General features: G+C 38.9%; 1 protein-coding gene across 5 annotated transcripts in view; it reads left to right on the top strand.

The window, feature by feature from the left end:
- Window positions 1–22,001, top strand: part of DOCK3 (dedicator of cytokinesis 3) — a 467,343-nt gene that overhangs the window by 230,600 nt on the left and 214,742 nt on the right. For all 5 annotated transcript variants that reach the window (XM_056129948.1, XM_056129950.1, XM_056129951.1 and 2 more), the window contains exons 8-9: window positions 3,279–3,320; window positions 3,959–4,113. In XM_056129948.1, coding sequence (XP_055985923.1) covers window positions 3,279–3,320; window positions 3,959–4,113 — 197 coding nt within the window. The remainder of the gene's footprint in view (window positions 1–3,278; window positions 3,321–3,958; window positions 4,114–22,001) is intronic.

Raw genomic sequence — 22,001 nt, forward strand, 5'->3', positions numbered from 1 at the left:
TTTACCCCTTAAGTATCTTTCATTTTCTTCCATTCTTTTGCTTCTCTTTTCTTTCACCACTTTATTATTGTTTCATTTTCTCTTCAAGTTCATGGATAGGCTCTTCATGTCAGAATTCTGTTACTTTGGCTTGTTTTTATATTCTTTAGCTCTTCAGTTTCGTTTATATGGATTCTTTAATATCTGAATCAATTCTTTGAGTTGATTGCATTTTTCTTTCAGTGATTGCTTAACTTTTATTGCATTGCATGGAGTGTTAGTTTGAGGTCCTCCTCGATCAGGCTTGAAAATTTTGATAAACTCAAAGGATTGCCAGACTTTGTTCTTTTCTTCTACTGCAATTAAAATCATTTGTTTATCCATTGTTCTTGTACAAGCAAGATGTTAAAGTTCAGTTTTTTTAAAAGAATAATATCGGTAAATTAAAATGAAGACTAGAACTTCCAGTTATTTCACTTCTTGGCATCTACCCCATAAACACTTTAAATATATTCATGCACCTATGTTCAATGCTAAGTATGATATCCAGGATATGGAAGGAACCCATATATCCAATAACAGACAAAATGTATATACATATATACATACATGTATAATGGAATACTACTCAAATATAAGAAAAAAATGAATTGACCTAGTGGGCATCATGTTAAGTAAAAACAAGTCAGGGTAAAATGGACAAATACCAGATAGTCTTACTCATCTGTGGCATATAGTAAAATGAAACAAGGGAACAGCCAATATTTAAGGACAAATACTTATCCTTATATTACAAAACTGAGCTTACAAAGCGATGGGTGGACTTGGTGGAGGGGAAGAATAATGTACTCGAAATGACACAAGGACAGTGATGGATGATCTTGGGCATATTAGTAGTGGTGAAGTGCAGTAACTTTGTGCATCAAAACCATAAATATTAACAGTTTCAAATGTTACCTAAACTATATTAAAAATAAACCTAAACTTATTCCAAAGGTTAAAAAATATTTATATAGGAATAGGTGAGTTTTCTATATAGCAAGAACTTTCTTCTGTATAAGAGAAAGTTTAAGAATAGAAAATTGGCATTGCCTAAATTAGAGCAACAATAAAATATTTGTATTACTCTTAGTCACACATGTTTGGGAAATGTGGACAGTTGAAAACTACAAATATGGGGAGAGAGAGGTGGTATAGAAGGGAAGGTGCTAGCCTTGCACACTCCCAACTAGGGTTTGGTTCTCTGGACCACATACGGTCCCCTGAAACCTGCCACTAGAGATCCTTGAACACAGAGCCAGGAGTAAGCCCTGAGCATTACCAAGTGTGGTCCCAAAAACCAAAACTAAGCAAAAAGGAAACTAAAAATATGAGAACAAATGATAGTAAGGTTTAATATAGTAATTACATTATTGCTTCCTGCTGCATTGTTATTCTTCCACATTATCCTTTGTTAGGAACTTTGTTAGTCTGTTATTTACAGTGCTGATTAATATTTTAATGGGTCAATATTTATACTTCCATATCTGGATTTAAATTAGTTGACTATATTATTTAATAAATGGCAGACTTTGTGGTCTAAATAAGCCAGAACTTTCCAAGAGCTGAAAAATACTTCACTATAGAAAAATATATGGCAGAGGCAGTAATATTGGCTGTACTTTCAAGTAACATATATTTGAAATATATTGACAAGTACTGATAATATAAAGGTGAATAAGGCTGTTTCTTTGTTCCCTGGTACGGGAAAGTCTAGAGTTGGGTAGTAATTACTAGAGCACTATTACCAATGATGCTCTGAAGAAGGAAGTATCAGCTGATCAGCTGATGGCTGCCTGAGGTTGTGATAGTGACCATGCTTTACAGTGCCATAACCAAATAGCATCCTTTCTCTGGCCACTCTCATGATGTACTTTCAGACTATGCTGAATAATTCTTGCTAAATTTTATGCCTCTTAAATGTAAAATGACATTTGCTATTGTCAACATGGTTATTTCATACTGAAATTACCTATGAATTCTCATATATGGTTTTAATTGAGAATTTATGTTTAGATTGAAATTATGTTTAGATTTACAGGAGTGTCACTTGAGAAGAGTGAGAAAACAAGTCCTGAATATAAAAGTAATGTAAAACCAAATAATGAAAGGCATTTTAGACATTTCTCAATGGGTTATGGAAAAGTAGCGCAGATAGAACCTGATTTTTTTAAAGCCTGATATGTAAAAGATTTTTATGGATTATTTTACATCTGACATTATCTTTTCTGCCATATATATTTCTAATATGATTTTCAAGAAAAATGGTGAACTGTCTATAAATAGTGTCCACACCCAGCAGAGCTGATAGTTGGGGTCAGCATGCCAAGGACCTGACCCTGATACTGAAGGCCTCTTCCAGCAGTGCTGAGATTAGTAGTCTGAGCCTAATGGTTCAGCACATGGTCCGGGACCTGCAGTGCTACTCAGGCCTGGGAGTGCTTGGAGGCTACAAGTGAAGACGCATATTTATCATATGAGTTAAGAGTATATTAATCTAATTATTGAGCATTAGTACTTAAAAATCTCATAGATTAGTGGTGTTCCTGTGTATCTAGTAGTGAACATGCTGTTGCTAGTGATTTGCTTTTAAGTATATAATTTTACTTCAGTTTTATTTAGGGATAAATAAGCATGTTTGGAAAAGAAAGTCAGTGTTACTTAGCAATCATTCTTCTTACCCATGGTGTCTCTGCAGAACAATTTCATAAAGTGAGTGCTGTCTCACACATCTATGCCGTTAGGGGACCATATGGGATGCCAAGGATTATACCTGGGTCTGCCTCTGTAAGGCAAAATGCCCTACGCTTTGTACTGTTGTTCCAGCCCTTCTTTTAATTTTAGTCAGCATGATAGAAAGCAGGACTGTGAGATGTTTGGGAGAGTTCTCCTTTTGGTTAAAAGCCATGTGTGGAGAACTTTAAGAAGGTGTATCACACAGCTCAGGGTGTGGACAGTATGTAGAAAGGACAAAAGTGCAGTAACAAAATCCTACTTATAGTTTGGCTGGTACTCATAACTGAAGAGACTTAGATTTGAATGCAGTTTATGCCACTGTCTTACTGTGTAACCTTTAGCAAATCATTTCCTTACACTAAGCTATTGTCTCCATCAACTACAAATACCTAGTATTTAGCGTAACCAAGTCAGATCATATATATGAAAGGTAGCAGAATGCCTAACGTGTAGCTAGTACCTAATAAAAGTTAATTTCCTTCCCAGTTGAGAGATTTTTTTCCTTTTTATCTTTCTTTCTATAGCATTTATCTAGTCGGCAGAGTGTACAGCAAAGCACATCTCAGGTAAGTAACTTATTCAGACTTCTGTCTTTTCCTTCCGTTTGTATTTTAAGAGATCAGAACATTTGGACTCAGGAAATGCAAATTTGTATTTTAGGAGATCACAAGGCATGCATTCAGGAAATGCATTTACTTCTTGATTGTATGGTCTTTCTCTAAGGATCCCTGACTTACAAGCATATTTGTCCATTGTCTACTTGCAAATTTACAGAAGAACAATTGAAAGAAAGGAGAGGTAAAATAAAATCAGAGATAAAATTATAATGTTCTTTAGAATGGTAACTTTCTAAAAACAGTGCAGTCAAATGTGTCATGGTCATGATAGTGACTCTAAGAAATGACTTTAGAAAAGGATTTCATGGAGAAATTGTGGTAAAATGGAGAAATTCTGTTCACTCAAAATTGGATTCACTGTTTCTCTACGTCCTTCACTCTGTTTGCTTCTCTCAGTTGCATATTTACCTATCTAAGCATATTGACATAGCACTCTCTGGTAGCATAGAAAATATCTTTGTCTCCCTCTTAAATAAATGGTCTCTTCAAGTGTATGATGAGTTAGTCATTCAGTTTTTATTTTACTTATGATGACTGTAACAAATAATTAAAATAGAAATCACTTTTTTTTTAACCTTCTTCATTAGGTAGATACAATGCGCCCACGTCATGGGGAAACTTGTCGGATGCCAGTACCACACCACTTCTTCCTCAACTTGAAGAGTTTCACCTACAATACCATTGGGGAAGATACTGATGTCTTTTTTTCCTTGTATGATATGAGGGAAGGCAAACAGATCAGGTAAATGTTACCATAAGTTCTAATGAAGTTGAGGCTATGTTAGGATGGTATAAACTGGTTCTTAGGTGTTTTTGGCCTTCCGAGGCAGTAGATAACACACGAGAGGCATAAAATTACAGAGAAATATTCTCTTATTTAGCTGTAAACTTTGCCTCAATTCCTAGTGTAACTTGATGTTATCTTAACCATAACATGTATGTGGCTACCTTTTTGTCCTATATCTATCCCCACATGGACTCTCAAATCCTAGATCTGACTATTGTCATATCAGTGAGAGAAAGAAATGCATGTATTCAGTGTAAGGGAAAATGCAAAAGAAAATATGAAACACATAAAATTCACCAGGGAAGCTCAGTTCTAGAACACAGGAAGCCTTGGGTACTGTATTTGCTATACTTTGGAGAGAGGGTTCAGATAAAAACAGTTGAATGGTGTACTTTCTAAGGACAATCCCATCTTCCTAGCCCTGTAAAAGGGAGAGCATCTTCTGGGAATAAGAGAAAGTTGGCCTAATAATCATTCTTTTCCTTGGACTGTAGTAGAGCTAACAGAAAGTGGCTGAAATGTATTAGACTATATATCTTGGTGACAGCAATGAGACTATGATTGAGACAGAACAATGAGGCAACTTTAGCAGTACTTCTCCCTTGAAAGCTAAGGAAGAGTGAAGGGGACTTCTCATGGCCAGCTAGACTCTAACATAATGAGATAAAATTCAGAGCCAACTAGGAATTTTAGGGAGGTCAGGCATTTCTCTGTGCTCTCTTCTAGGTGGGAAAGAGAAAATGAATCTTGAATTGCTTCTGTATTTCATGGAAACTTAGTGTATTGAGTTCTTTTCAACCTTTTTTATTTTGCTGTTTTATTTAAAATTTGAAAAAAAACTGTTAATATTTTTCCACTAGTTATATGTGAAAAAATTTTAAATGAAAGTTTCATTAGAGTACAAAAGAAAAACAGTTTATTTGCATGTTCTATGGTGCCTCTGAACTTGATAATAACTAGAAAAATTTAGGCATTGTGCTTTTCTGTGGCATAGGAATAAAATGGTATGGTCATTGATGGAGTCATGTGTAGTTTTCTTGTCAGAGTAACTCCCACTATTTATTTTTGTGCAAGTTGTTGTACAGAAGGTAGCAGTGGCAGTGGTGGTGGCTGTGACAGCTTCGCACAGGCAAGACTTGAGGCTTGGTCCTCATGGGTCTAGATTCTGACTGCTTTTGTTTCTCTCCTAGACTAAAGGTTTGTAAACTTTATATGTAAGCTTACTTTATATGTGAGCTTTATATGTAAGCTTACTTTATATGTAAGCTTTATACTTTGTATGTTTGGAAGAATTCTTTCTTCTAGCTAAATTTTGTGAGAAAATCCAATATATGAAACAGATAAAACTAGTGTTCGAGGGAAAATAGAAATGTAAAAAGTATTTTTTACATTTTTTTGTAGAGTTGCAGAAAATCTTTAGGTTATTTACAATCCACATTAGATAATTACACCATCTTCCCATCACATAATGAAAATGTAATGTCCTTAATTGAAACTATCACCCCCACTTTCTTTAGTGTTAAGGGTGAACTAGTAAGGAGAATTTTTTAAAATTTTATTTTAGTCACCATGGTTTGCAGTTCTTTTAATGATAGGGTTTCTGCATATGATGTTCCAGCCCCAAGAGTGTCTGCTTCCCTCCACCATTCAGACCCCATTCCAGCTCCCTTGCCTACCTCTCAGCACTTTCCTGCCCATCATAGTAAGCTCAGTTTTGTATACCAGATTGTAGGTTCTGTTGTTTTGTGCTACTTGTTAATCCCTTACTATAATTCTTTTTATACTACATACTAGAGCCATCGTTATGTATCTTTCTCCTGGCTGACTTTTCTTAGCATGATAGCTTTAATCTGTTTTGGCGAACAGATGCCATTGGGCTACACTAGCACGCGACAGGGACAAATGGAGACGTTACTGGCGCCCGCTCGAGCAAATCGCCGACTAACGGGAAGTTAAGTGATTAAGTGATAGCTTTAATCTGGGTTTTAAAAATGCACTTCCTTCTTTCCATTATTTCTTCTTTCCATATTTATTTAAACCCTCAAATAGTTTATATCATTGAACTGGAATTACCCATGCTCAGTGCTAGATAATTATGCTCTTATTGTGATAAGGTATTAAGTTGGTTATTTCTCATCTATGAGCAATTGGTTATTTCTCATCTATGAGCAATTGTCAGAAGTCACAAAATGTTAGAGGTGTTTTACATCAGGCACACAGTTTGGATATTGCTTTTTCTTCTTAAAATAAGCCACTATCTTAAAATAAGCCACTATCTTTTCAAATATTGCTAGTTCAGTTTCAAATTTAATGGTGCTAATCTGATGTTCATTGTTAGCAGAGTACTCTCTAACTCCTGTGTGCCAGAAGCCACATATGAGCAGGGAAAACAGGCTAAAGAGAGACCACATAGTCCACTACTTTTGGTTTCATTGGAATTCTGCAAGCATATAGCAGACTAAAATGAATGACATGTTACAGAGTTACATCATGCATCATGATACATTTTTTTAAAGTAGGAGTACTGCTATTTATTCAGCCATTGATAAAGCTGATTGAGTTGGGTATGAACTCCACATTACTTTTTTTTTAGTTGAAAAATTTTAATTGAATATCTGTGAGATAGACCATTACAAAGCTGTTCATAATTGTGTTTCAGTCATACAATGATCCAGCACCCATCCTTCACAAAACCCACATACCCAAATTTTTAGCAGTTTATATCTTGGTGAGGTCCGTCCTGAGATGATGGAGTCAGGCCGGGGGGTATGGCGGCAATTTTGGATTATGGAAACAAGTGGCTGTCAGGGACTCTGCTTGTGTTAGGCCTAGACTAACCCACCCCCTCTGATTTATCCCGGTCTGTTCAGTCATGTGCGGTTATGAGATTAACTGTGGCTTTTGATTTCTTTCAAGATTTATTTATGGGTCTCTGAAACAAGGTCAATAGTAGAGCTTACATGGTAGTGCTGGAATTGGTTCATGGGGGTGATTGCCAGTGCTTCCAGGAATGTTGGGAAGCGGGGGATGTAGCCCACCCCACCTTCAAGGAAGCGTGGAGATTTTAGTCATAAAACCCACATGCCCTAATTATCAGTAGATTATGTCTTTGTGAAATCCATCCTGAGACAGTGGAGTCAGGCTGGTAGTATGGTGGCAATTTCGGATTGTGGAAGCCAGTACCCGCCATGGGCTCTGCCTGGGCCTGCGCCAGCCCAACCCACCCCCCAATTTACTCCAGTCTGTTCATCCATGCGTGCATCCGAGATTAACTGCATCTTTGAGCTCTCCCAAGATTTATCTTTGGGTCTCTGAAATAAGGCCAACAAGTGAGCTTGTATAGCTAACTGAAGATGGTTTGTGGGCATGGCTCCCACAAACCTAACTTTTGGCCATTTAATTTCTTTGTAAACTTGGCCCAAGTTGTTGGGGTCTGGCCAAAGGCACATCGGCAATTTTGGGGTATCAGGAAGCCTGAAGGCACCATTAGGCTGCTGATGCTCTCACCCTGCAGGTACAGGTTGAGCTGCTGGTGGCACCATACCCCCACATTGTAATACTTTTTGACTGATGATTATTAGGTGTTTTGCAGGAAGGAAAAACCTGACACAGGCTTGGTAACTTTTGTTAACTTTTGTGTGTGTGAGCATAACCCTAAATATTTTGCCTTGAAAAGTAGATCTCCAATTGAGACCTTCTCACAGTTTCTTTTTTCTTATCAGACTTGCCTTTGAACAGCTCTCAGACATACTGCTTTTAAAAGTCTTTCTTTCTGAGTGTGTTATAGACACTGAATGTTTATATATTACAGCGTTACCACATCTTACTATCACCAAAGTGGAAATATCTTTTCATCATATTCCATTGAGTTTTTTTCAGCTCCTTCCCCATCCAACCTTGGTAACCTTATTTCAGTGGTCATAGTCTATGGGTTAGTTTTCATTTGATATTGTTTTCCCTTGCTTTGTTTCTTTTTATACCACAGCATATGAGAGAGATTATCTGATATTTGTCTTTTTCTTCTGATCTCCTTTGCTTATCATGTACATTCATGTAGCAAAAGGCAAGATTTTTATCTTTTCTAATAGTTGTAGTAGTATGTAGTAGTAGTGTAGTATTCCATTGTATATATGTAGCATATCTTTTTTTCTTTTCTTTTTTTTTAAATTTTCTAGTTCAAATCCTTAAAAAATTATTTTAGGTTTTATGCATAACATCAGTTTTCATTGCCTTTTATTTACTCATCTGTCCTTGGGCTCCTGGTTGTTTCTGTTTCTTGACTGCTGTATATAGTGATACAACAAATATAGGTGTATATATATATATATCTTTAAAAATTAGTGGTTTTTTCTTTTGATAAATACATAGAAGTAGAATTATTGGATAATGTTCTATTCTGATAGTTATATTTTTAATTTTTTGAGAAATCATCATAGTATTTTCTGTAGATGCTGGATCAGTTTATATGCCTATGAACAGTGAATTGAGGGTTTATTTTGATCTGCTCTTTCCACCTGCACTTACTACTTCAGGCTTTTAGAATAAATGCCAGCTCATTGATGTGAGGTAAAATCTCATTGATTTTGCATTTCTTGATAATAAGCAATAAGGAATGGTGTTTTTAATAAAGCATATTTATTTCAAAATTATTTTTTTATTTATGATTTTCAAAACTATCAATAATAGTTTCAGGCATATAGAATTCCAACTTCGGTCACATCACCATTGTTATCATCTCTTCACCAATGTCCCCATGTTCCCCTCACTCCAGCTCATCTTTAAATAGACCCATTTTCAGCTTTAATTGTTGTAGTTTAGGTCCCGCTCTTACAGTGGTTTTGATGTGTACAGAAACCTCACCGTTGTACCACTGAAGTGTCTAGTGTTTTGATATTAGCCTATTGGCTTTTGGTTTATCTTCTTTTTCGTTTGTTTTTTGTTTTGTTTTCGGACTACACCCAATAGTTCTCAGGGCTTACTCCTGACTCTGTACTCAGAACTACTCTGGTAGGCTTGGGGGACCTTGTGGGGTACCAGGGATTTAACCCAGTCAGCCACATGAAAGGCAAGGGCTCTACCTGCTGTGCTATCTCTCTGGCCCCCATACTCTCCGTTTGAACTTGCTGTGTACAAGGCAAGTGTTCTACCACTTTATTATCACTCTGGCCCAGTATATGTTCTTTAATGAAGTTTTCGTTCCACTCTTCTCCCTATTTTTTGTTTGTTGGGTGACACCCTATGGTACTCATGGGTTACTTCTGGCTCTGCACTAAGGAATCACTATGGTTGGGTTTAGGGGATCATGTGGAATTCCTGGAGTTGAACCATGGTTGGCTGTATGAAAGGCAAGTGTCCACCTCCTGTACTCTCTCTCTCCAGCCCTCTTCTCCCCATTTTCAGATGAGCTTGTTTTCTTGTTTAGTTTTTGTCATTCCTTTTTCTGTCATGGATATTAGTTCTGTCAGATACATGGTATGGGTATATTTTCTCCCAGTCAGTAGTATATTATTTTAATTATAGTTTCCTTTAATTTTTTTGGGCTGGAGTGATAGCACAGCGGGTAGGGTGTTCGCCTTACAAGCGGCCAACATGGCCGACCCAAGTTCGATTCCTCCGCCCCTCTCGGAGAGCCCGGCAAGCTACCGAGAGTATTCGATATGCCAAACACAGTAACAACAAAGTCTCCAATGGAGACGTTATGGGGCCCGCTCGAGCAAATCGATGATCAACGGGAGGGCCTTTTTTTTTTAATTTTTTAAAAATTGTAACACTGTAATTTACCAAGTTGTTCATAATACAGTTGTTTCAGGTATTAAATGTTCCAACACCAGTCCCATTACCAGTGTGACTTCCCCTCCACCAAGGTCCCTAGTTTTCCATCCACCACCCCAGCCTGCCCCCTTAGTAGGTACAGACAAATTTATTTCATATTGTTTGTTACAACACAAAGGCAAATGAAATGTTCAGAATTTAAATTAATAAAAGTTCATTTGTGATCATTGTTCTATCTCACAATAGTGTTACTGAAGTCGTCTGAGAAAATGTTTGTTGCTAGCCGAGCCTTCTGTATTATTTGCTTATTTAGCTTGATGGTCTTCACTGCAACTTTCCCATCAGATTTGCTGTGATCTTATTGGAATTACAGTACTATGAAATTTGGAGCTGTTGTGCAGCCACATATAGGGCCACATTGTCTAAGAACTGTGGAGGTGGGATAATTTGGTGGCTTGCCAGCTTGATTATGTTCAGTTTTGGAGCTAGGCTGTTTCTGTGTTGAAGGTGTTGGGTGTGGCTATAGACTGATGTTCGTTCCTTCAGGCAGAAAGGGGAATCTGCCTTCCCTCATTTCAAGAAGGTCCCAGAGTTATCAGCCTGGACAAAAGTCTGCCTGGGAAGATTTGATGGCATCATGTTCTTTTTTGCGATTCGTTCAGTGATAGTTTCTGAGCACATCTTTCTCTGTGCATCAAAATTGAATTCAGTTCCCACTTAACCTAAATCTCTTACTAAATCTATTACTGTATGTAATACAATAGCCCAACCTGCTATAATTCTTTTCATGTGTTCTGTTTTATGCCTGATGATTTATCTGACTTTCCCTAATTTTAAATTTCCACTTAAATTTCTCCATACCCTTGTTGGATTGATAAACTCCTGCCTGTTCCTTAAAATTCAACTTCATTAAATCTCCTCCATATTTATGAATAGACTCAGAGACTTCATTACACCCTATACCTAGATTTATTTTATTAACTAAATTTGATATTACATTTGTAAACAAGCATGTATATTTCCTCCACATTAATGAGTTTCCTTGTGTGTCTTAGTAACTTTTCTCCCCTGTGCTAAGTATAGGCCTATATGTTGGAATATTAGGTAAATATTTCTTGAATGACTAAGTATGATAACAGGGACTCTGCCATTGGGATCCCTGGTACCATGACATAATGAGAAAAAAGTAATTTCTGGTAAAGAAAAATTTGCTCTTTTGTTGCTTATGGTTCAAAGGTATAATACAAGAATAAAAAAAGTTAAAAATGCAAACTAATATGCTAGGCGGTAGTAAGTGCCATGGAAAATCTAAAATGAGGAATGAGACAATGCATATGTATATGGAAATAATGGTAACAAATAGTTGGTTTCAATTTTATATAGGTGACTGGAAAAGGCTAAACTTTGAGAGACTAAACTTTGAGTCAAATGTATAAAAGGTGAAGATGCAAATTCTGTGTATGTCTTGGTAACAGGACAAAGTACAGCCCCTAAAATAGAAGTTGCATGTTATGTGCTAAGGTGTAGAATAACAGTAATAGACACATTTAGACTTGTGGGGGATATCTACATTGTTGTCTCCTGGGTACATCTTGCCACAGACTCAGACTATGGTGCTCTAGCTGGATTAATCATTCCTAACCCTAGAAGTGTTTGAATCTAGTTATTACTGTTTCGATCATGACAGAATTTGTCTATGACCATGCTTTTAACTTATAGTTAAGCATTATGGCACTTTGGCCTGGCCCATTTCGATGCCAGAGTAGCTCACAGCTTGGCCTGGGTCCATCCAGTCCCTCGTGGGAACCCTGCTTTTGAGGACGTAGGAAGTAAGGGCAACTGAGGCCTAAGTTGAGAGAGCAGATATCTCTCTCAATGGGTAATATTATCTGGAGTCAATTAACTCACAAATTACAAACTTGGTTTTTAACTGTCTTCCTGTGTCCATACAAAAAGCAATTGCTCTGAAGTAACTAACCATGCAAAGGACATAAAGGAGAAAAGGAAAACAATATTTACATGTCAACAACAGAGTCTCATCAGAAGGCAAATGTAATTTACAGGTTGGGAGAGCAATCAACAAACCCAAGCTCCTTTCAGTCAGGGAGGAAGGGCAAACCAATGTTATCCTACATCCAGGGAATAACAAGGACATTGTAAAGTAGCATCACATAAAATGGTCTTCTCTGATCTTACTACCAATCCCCTTAATCATAGCTTCTAGTGCATATTTTTTTTCCATTTTAACCTATATCTTGCTAAATATTCTGGCCACCGTGTTAATCTCAAATTACCATATCTCTCTACCATCATAAGGTTGACTATGAAAAGTGGTCTTTGTTTTGTTTGATTTTTGTTTGGACTGCCTAAGCAGTGCTCAGGGGGTCTAAAGCCACTTCAAGCAACACTGGGCTGATGGCTCAGTGCTAGGGTCCGAGGATGTGATGCTGCTTGGGTCATGTGCTGGAGACCATCAGGATCACCCTGTGGTACTTGGAGTCTTCCAGGCAAACAGCTGATGATGCTTAGATAGTCATGTCATTCCAAACATGTGCTGTAAACCCTGTACTCTCTTCCATCCCCAAGCAGCACCCAAGCTATATAAGGTTATTGTGATACACTTAACATAATGTTCTTAATGTAAAAATGCCAGCTGCAACTATATAAGTTATGTCTGCATGTGGACTGACTCTGGAAGATGTTAGCAGCATTACAATTGGTATATTATGAGTTACTAGTTTTTCCTCTTAAAAAAATAATAACATTGTTATGTCATCATTCAAGTCAAATCCAAAATATTCGGCCTGACTTTAACAATATTCACTAAAGTATGTTCTTATTCTTGGAGTCATGTATTTAGTGATCTCTAAACTAGTGAACTGGTCTCTACATCAGATCATAAACTCTAAGAAGACACACAGATATTATACTTGCTCTTCTCTATCCCTAGCAGCATTAGAATTGGTATATTATGGGTGATCCAGTACTTAGTAGCACTGTACTGCACTGTCCTCCCATTGTTCATCGATTTGCTCAAGTGGGCCAAGTAACATCTTCATTGTGAGACTTGTTGTTACTGTGTTTGGCATATCAAATACATCATGGGTAGCTTGCCAGGCTTTGCTGTGCAGGCGAGATACTCTCAGTAGCTTGCCAGGCTCTCCAAGAGGGGTGGAGGAATCGAACTTGGGTTGGCCATTACTTAGTAGATACTTAAAATTGGATTACAAAACTGAGATTACCAAGCAGTGAGTACATGGGGCAAGTGAGATGAAGAGGTGGACTAAAAGTCACATAAGACGGAGGGTCTTGGGTATATTGGTGGTAGTGAGGTATAGTAACTATACATAAAAACCATAAATATTAATACTGTTGTAACCATGTTACCTAAACTATAATAAAATTAAACATTAAAAGTTTAATTAAATTAAGGTTGAATAGCTACAGGAATAGCACAGCGGGTAGGGCGTTCGCCTTACAAGCGGCCAACATGGCCAACCCGAGTTCAATTCCTCCGCCCCTCTCGGAGAGCCCGGCAAGCTACCGAGAGTATTCGATATGCCAGACACAGTAACAACAAAGTCTCCAATGGAGATGTTACTGGGCCCGCTCGAGCAAATCGACGATCAACGGGAGGGCCTTTGCCTTTACCTTACCTTTAGCTACAGGAAGAAATATCAAATGACTGGAGTGCATGCCTTGCACATGAAAAGACCCTGAATATCAGTACCTCATGTCCTCCTGAGCGTCTGTAGAAGTTGCCCTGGGGATACCCCCTCCCCCAACACCGCCCTCCCCAGCACTGCCAAGTATGTCCCTGGTGTTCCCTAGTAGTACTTGAAGCTGAAAAACATCATAAATTAGAGAACAGTTATAAAATATTACTGTACCCATAGTTGAACATCTGGCTCAGTTAGCTAAGTATCAGAAGAAAAGTCCCTTAATTCCTTCAGCATTGCTTAATAAAAAAAAATTAAAAATATGCAAATAATTAACAAACAAATTTTGGCTCTTTATCTTCAGGAAAATACAAATCAAAACCACAGTGATGTTTACAATAGCCAGAATCTGGGAAAAAACCTGAGTGCCTGAGAACAGATGACTGGTTAAAGAAACTTTGGTACATCTACACAATGGAATGCAGCTGTTAGGAGAGATGAAGTCATGAACTTTGTTTACAAGTGGATAGACATGGAGAGTATCATGCTATGTGAAATGAGTCAGAAAGAGAGGGACAGACATAGAAAGATTACATTCATCTCGGGAACATAAAGTAACATAAAGTGTTAGTCTCCTATTTTGGAGACTAACACTCAAGATAAGTACCAGGAGGTTTACTCCATGGCTTGGAGGCCAGCCGCACACGCTAGGGGAAAAGGCAGCTCAGATAGAGAAGGGAGCACCAAATAAAGGGTGTTCGGAAGATCCTCCCAGGATGGGAGATGCATGCTGAGAGTAGACTTCAGACCAAGCATGATTGCCACTCAGTGCCTCTTTTGCAAACCAGAGCACCAAAAAGGAGAGAGAGAACAAAAAGGAATGCCCTGTCACAGAGGCAGGGTGGGACGGGGGGGGGGGAGTGGGGGGGGCAGGGATACTGGGATCATTGGTGGTAGAGAATGGGCACTGGTGGAGGGATGGGTACTTGATCATTGTATAATTGAAACCCAAGCACAAAAATTTGTAAGTCTACAACTGTACCTCATGGTGTTTCACTGATAAAAATTAAAAAAAACAAAAAAAAAACAAAAATAAAACCACAGTGAGATGCCACTCCATATCCATTAGGCACATAATAACCATTTACATAATAAGTGTTTATAAAGATATGTGGTGATATCAACCTTTATATAGTGTAAGTGTGAAAATAAATTTTGCATTTACATTTTAAATGTAAAATGATAGACATCTTGTGCAATAATAAGATAGTTTCTTAAGCAATTAAGCAAAAATATAACTTAGACCATTAGGTATGTCCCAATAGATTGGAAAAAATAAGTTTACATAGACTCTATACATGAATATTTCTATAGTTGATAGTAGCCAAATATTGCTCACTGTGGTCAGATGAGCTAATTCGCCAGCGTGGTTTGGCGCATGCCTCAGGCAACCGCAAGCTATAGTCCGAGCTCGCAAAGCAGTGCAGAGATGCGATCAAGGAAGACCTCAAAGAGAGAAGAGCAGAAGTGCTGGTAGATGTGGCAGAAGCCGGGAAAAGTATTCGTAACGCCCGCCTGTCCTTCGCCAACTATAAGACCAAGATGACTGCCCTCCGACGTCCTGATGGATCCATCACATCCTCCAGAATGGCAATGGAGAAGATTATCCATGACTTCTACTCAAATCTCTTCGATAGCCATGTCCACTTGCCGACATACCTAATTCCACAGGATGGATATGTCGTTCCCAACGTTCTCCCTTCCGAAATCCGACACGCCATTTCGTCGGTAAAGAAACAAACAGCACCCGGCCCAGACAAGGTCAGACCTGAACACCTGAAGAACCTGCCGTCAGTACTCATCAATACACTGGCTCGGCTCTTCACTCGCTACCTGTCTGAATGCAAGGTTCCGTCCCAATGGAAAACCAGCAGGACCGTACTACTGTTCAAGAAGGGAGACATCCATGACATTGGCAACTATCGCCCGATCTGCCTATTGTCTGTCATCTACAAGTTGTTCACTCGAGTCATCCTAAATAGGATTGGCAGAACACTAGATGAAGGACAACCATGCAAGCAAGCAGGGTTCCACAAAGGATTCAGCATCATCGACCATATCCACACAATAACCAAGCTCATTGAGGTTTCTCGGGAGTTCAAGATGCCGCTCTGTTTAACGTTCATTGATTTAAAGAAGGCCTTTGATTCTGTTGAGACGGAAGCGGTCATTGAAGCCCTAGCCGATCAGGGCATTCAAGCCCAATACATCAGGATCCTCCGTGAACTGTATTGCGGATTCACTACCAGGATCTCACCATTCTACAAAGAAATGATCGTTGATGTCAAGAGAGGGGTTCGGCAGGGTGATACCATTTCACCAAAACTCTTCAGTGCCACCCTCGAGAACATCATGCGACGACTGGAATGGGAAGGAATGGGAGTGAAGATAGATGGTCGGCAACTACACCACCTCCGCTTTGCTGATGACATTGTTTTAATAACACCAAACATCAGCCAAGCGGCACAAATGCTGGCCGACTTTGACCGTGAGTGTGGAAAGGTAGGACTACAGCTGAATCTTACGAAGACAATGTTTATGAGAAACAGCCTTGTTCCTGACGCCCCATTCACTCTCAATGGAACGACCATCTCCGAATGCAACAGCTATGTGTACCTAGGTCGAGAGGTCAACATGACAAATGACCTGGCACCCGAGCTGCGCAGGAGGAAGAGAGCGGCTTGGAACGCCTTCAAGAACGTCGAAGAAATAGCTAAGAGGACGAAGAACCTCCGGCTCCGGGCACATCTCTTTGATTCCACTGTTCTTCCTGCATTAACATATGCCTCAGACACCTGGGCCCTACGCAAACAAGATGAGAACGCTATTCAGGTCTCCCAAAGAAGAATAGAAAGAGCTATGCTTGGAATATCACGTTTCACTCAAGTGAGAGAAAGAATCCGGAGTTCTGACATCCGTCGACGATCAAGGATCAGGGACGCTGTCTCATTTGCCAAGGTGTCGAAAATCAGATGGGCTGGTCACGTAATGAGATTTAAAGACGACCGTTGGACTAGAGCTGTTACTGACTGGATTCCACAGGATGTCAAAAGACCACGTGGCCGCCCACCTACCAGATGGTCAGACTTCTTCGTCAAGATCATGAACGATCGGTTTGAGACCCTTCATGTTCCCGGAGCGAAGAGATGCCATTGGGCTACACTAGCATGCGACAGGGACAAATGGAGACGTTACTGGCGCCCGCTCGAGCAAATCGACAACTAACAGGAAGTTAAGTGATTAAGTGATTAAGTGGTCAGATGGGAGAACATCTCCCATCCATAATCTGACACACCGTTTCGTCGGTAAAGAAGCGAACAGCACCCGGCCCAGACAAGGTCAGACCCTAACACCTGAAGAACCTGCCGTCAGTACTCATCAATACACTGGCTCGGCTCTTCACACGCTCTCTGTCTGAATGCAAGGTTCTGATCCAATGGAAAACCAGCAGAACTGTACTACTGTACAAGAAGGGACTGTACTACTGTACAATCCACGCATTGTCAACTATCCCCGATCTGCCTGTTGTCTGTCATCTACAAGCTGTTCACTCGAGTCATTCTGAAAAGGATTGGCAGAACACTAGATGAAAGACAACCATGCGAGAAAGCTGGGTTCCGAAAAGGATTCAGCAAGATCTACCATATCCACATGATAACCAAGCTCATTGAGGTTTCTTAGGAGTTCAAGATGCCGCTCTAACGTTCATTGATTTAAAGAAGGCCTTTGATTCTGTTGAGACGGAAGTAGTCATCAAAACCCTTGCCAAACAGGGCATTCAAACTCAATACATCAGGATCCTCCAGGATCCTCGGTGAGCTGTATTATGGATTCACTACCAGGATCTCACCATTCTACAAGAAAGTGATCATCCATGTCAAGAGAGGGGTCCGGCAGGATGATACCATTTCACCAAAAATCTTCAGTGCCACCCTCAAGAACATCATGCAATGACTAGAATGGGAAGGAATGGGAGTAAAGATAGACCGTCGGCAACTATACCACCTCTGCTTCTCTGATGACATCGTTCTTATAACACCAAGCATTAGCCAAGTGACACAAATGCTGGCCGACTTCGACCCTGAGTGTGGAGAGGTCAGACTGTAGCTGAATCTCACAAAGACAATGTTTATGAGAAACGGTCTCATTCCTGATGCTCCATTCACTCTCAATGAAATGAACATCTCTGAATACACCAGTTACGTATACCTAGGTCAAGAAGTCAACATGATGAATGACCTGGCACCTGAGTTGCGCAGAAGGAAGAGAGTGGCTTGGAATGCCCTCAAGAGCATTGAAGAAACAGCTAAGAGGACGAAGAACCTCTAGCTCCAGGTACATCTCTTCAATTCCACTGTTCTTCCTGCATTAATGTACGCCTCAGAGACCTGGGCCCTACTAAAACAGGATGAGAATGCTATTCGGGTCTCCCAAAGAGGAATCAAAAGAGCTATGCTTGGAGTATCATGCTTCACTCAAAAGAGAAAAGAATCCGGAGTTCCGTTGACGATCAAGAATCAGGGAAGCTGTCTCGTCTGCCAAGGCATCGAAAATCAGATGGGCTGGACACGTAATGAGATTTGGAGATGACTGTTGGACTAGAGCCATTACTGACTGGATTCTATAGGATGTCAAAAGATCGCATGGCCGCCCACCTACAAGATGGTCAGACTTCTTTGTCAAGACCCTGAATGATTGATTTGAGGCTCTTCGTGTTCCTAGAATGAGCAGATGCCATTGGGCTGCACTAGCACATGACAGAGATGAATGGAGACATTACTGGTGTCTGCTTGAGCAAATCTATGAGTAACGGGATGTCAAGTGATCAAGTGATCAAGTGGTCAGATGGTAAAAGCAGGGCATATGCTTTGCATACAAAGATGGTAAAAATAGGGAATTTGTCTTATACACTGCCCATTCAGGTTCAATTCTTGGCATTACATATGGTCTCTTGAGCCCCTCCTGTAAAAAAGCGGTCCCTGAGCACAGAGCCAGGAGAAAGCCCTGGACATTTTCAGATGTGGCCAGAACCAAACCAAAACAAAAAAGGTTTAAAACTTTTTAAACATTTAAAAACTAGGGTCCCTCTGACCAGGATATCACAAGTCTGAAATCAGTGTTCTAGTCTGATATTTCTAGGGAAATTTTTGCTTTTGTGTTCTGTGGTGCTATAGCTCCAGCCCAGCTTTGATTCCTCCGCCCCTCTCGGAGAGCCCGGGAAGCTACCAAGAGTATCTCGCCTGCACGGCAAAGCCTGGCAAGCTCCCCATGATGTATTCGATATGCCAAACACAGTAACAACAAGTCTCACAATGAAGACGTTACTGAGCCCGCTCGAGCAAATCGATGAACAACGGGAGGACAGTGACAGTGACAGTGATGTTCTTTGGTTGTTGTAGGTAAGATTCATTTTCTTAAGGTTGTGGGTTTGAGGTTCCCATGTCTTTGCTTTCTCAGGGAGCTGCTCTTAGTTCCTAAGGGCCACCTGTTTTTTTTTTTTTTTTGGCTATACAGATTCTTCTATCTTCTGGTTAACAACACTTAATGAATGCTTCTCATTCTTTGAATCTGTGATTTCCCTTTCTGAAGGGAAAAAGAAAGAAGAGAAAATTCTTTACAAGAGAAAACTACACTTTTAAATGACTCATGGGACTAGGTCAGACTCACCTGGATAGTCTCCCTGCTTTACCATGCCATAAAGCATATAACTCAAGAGTGAAAAACACATACTATATTTGTAATCCCAAGGACTATGTATTTTCAGGATTGGGAGGAAATTTGGAGCATAATTTTAGAATTCTTCCTATAACAGGGACAATTTCTGTGTGCACATATCCTATGTGTGTAATATGTAAATAATGATATATTTCTTAGAGGAAACAGTAATTTTAAAATTAAATATTTCAAATTAGAAAAAAATCATACACATTTATTTATATAATACATGTGTATTAAATTCTTTAGGAGCCAGAAAGAGAGTACAAGATTAAGGAACTTGCCAGGCATGCAGCTGATCCTGGTTCAGTCCACAGTATTAAATGTGGGTCCCCCAGGTACCACCAAGAATGACCCGAAAACCCAAAACAAAAATAAAAAGACCCATTAATATTTGTTTGTTGATTGGGTGCCATACCTGATGATTCTTAGGATTTGCTTGCTCCTGGCTCTCTGTGCTCAGGAATCAGTTTTGGTGGGCTCACGGGGCCATTTGAGGTGCTGGCAATCAAACTCACATTGGTCGCTTGCAAGGCGAGCTCCCTGCCCACTATACTTTGCTCCAGCCCTCCCTTTAGTAATTTTTTAAAGACAGTATTTAAAAAGAATTCCTGAAGCAATATATTTGCAGTTTTATATTTGTAAAAAAAAAAGCTAGCAACAGGCTAAAAGTTAAAAAATTGTGGAAAATATAACAAATATTGGCCTTGCTATGCAAATAAAAAATAAGCCAGAAAATCTAAAATGTATATATTTTCCCTACAAATAATCACATTGGCAGTATGAAATAAACATCTGCTTTGCTTTTGAGTAAAAGACCATAAATGACCAGAATTTTACATGTGTCATATTTTACTAATATCCTAGATCCTCTTTTAAATGGAACTTATTGCCTTTATTAAAAATAATTCTGTTTACATATTGGTTGTGATGTGTAACCATTGTCTTAATCTAATATCACATAATCACTTTCTCAAAAATAACAAAGAATCTACTATTAGAATAGAATTTTCATTATGATCTATATTTGCTTCTGTAAATGCACTCACCTCTTACATTATGTGAACTTCCTTACACACAAGAGACATATTATTGTATAACTTATTTTATGTGCACTAATTATGTGTCTGTTAATATGCCTTGTTTTCTCACTGGCCCTCTACAAATTTAGCAGAGTGCTCTAAAGCCTCAGGGTACCAGCAATTGATTTCATCATTCATCTCTCTTTCCCTATGGAGTCCTTTCAATGCCAGGTTTTTATGCTAGGTTTTAGAAATATAAAATTGCCCTAAAAACTTAACCGCTTTTGATTATCATATGAAAATACTTACCGTTAACTAGCTTTTCATTGTGCAAAGCATATTGTTCAAAATAAGCTTAAAAGCCTCATTTCTTATGGGGCGGAACAATTGTACAGTGGGTAGGGTATTTGCCTTGCATGTGGCCCACTCGAGTTGGATTCTCAGCACCCCTGGCCCCCACAAGCCTGCTATGAGTGATCCCTGAGCACATAGCCAGGAGTTAGAAGTTAGTACTTCTGGGTGTGGCCCTAAAACAAAGACAAAAACCTCATTTCTTATTATCTTAGAGTTATTTAGTATTCAAAGTACCATTATGGAGAATAAACTTTTCTTTGAAAATCAGCAGCTACTATAATTGAAGTAGAAGAGACTCTTCCTCAGAGTCAAGCATTCTACCCAAATGATAAAATCTGCTTCTGTGGAAATCTAAGGAGCCTGTGGAGAGAAATATTCTTTTTAAATGATGGGTGAGAAAAATTTTAATTAGTTTTACTTCCCTCTGCAATTGAGGTCGTATCTTACAATATAACTGAAGCATATCTTCAAAGAGCTCAGGCAGTCAGTAATGAACTTGAAGTTCAGTCTCATCCTTATACTCAAAGTCCCATCCTGTGGTCTAGCCAATCTTAACTTGGTCTGGGACATAGATGCCAGCTTACTATCCACAACTGCCATTTTTGGTGAGTCTCAGCAAAAGGACGATTGATCATATCTTGACTCTAATAATAATCAGTTTTATTTTATTTTCTGATCTTGCTCAATAGCCTGTCATTATCAGAATTCATATCCTTGCTGGAAATGGCAAAAGCCTAAAGAAATTCAAAAATTAAATCCCACACAATGTCTAGTGTCTATGCCGTATGGAGGGAGAACTCAACATATTAAATGAATTAATTTATATCTTGGTATCGTAAAAGTTTTTTCTATAATATTCTTATATAACACAAAATAGTATGAATGATCGTATAATTTAAACTAAGTATATGAATTGTTTCAGTGTCCATGTCATTCCAACATGTTTCTAAATATATGCCCAATACAGATACTGTTTAGAAACATCAGAATGAAAATCTGATGGCATAGGCAAAATAAAACTATCCTCAGATTTTAAAAAACTAGGTTTAATCACCAATCACGATATATATGTAAAAGGAAAGTCAGAAATTGTCCCCCCCCCCCAGTATGTACCATTTCTACTTATGTTCTTATTCTGTATTTCAGGATGGAGATTGAGATGGACATTACATACAGGCTAAGGGATCAGTAGATCAAGAGGTATTAACTCTGATAAACATCAATATACCAAATGAAGAGGCAACAAAATTTAAACACAACC

This window comes from Sorex fumeus, unplaced genomic scaffold (genome assembly GCF_029834395.1).
Source record: "Sorex fumeus unplaced genomic scaffold, SorFum_2.1 ptg000072l, whole genome shotgun sequence".
In the NCBI taxonomy this organism is placed as follows: domain Eukaryota; kingdom Metazoa; phylum Chordata; class Mammalia; order Eulipotyphla; family Soricidae; genus Sorex; species Sorex fumeus.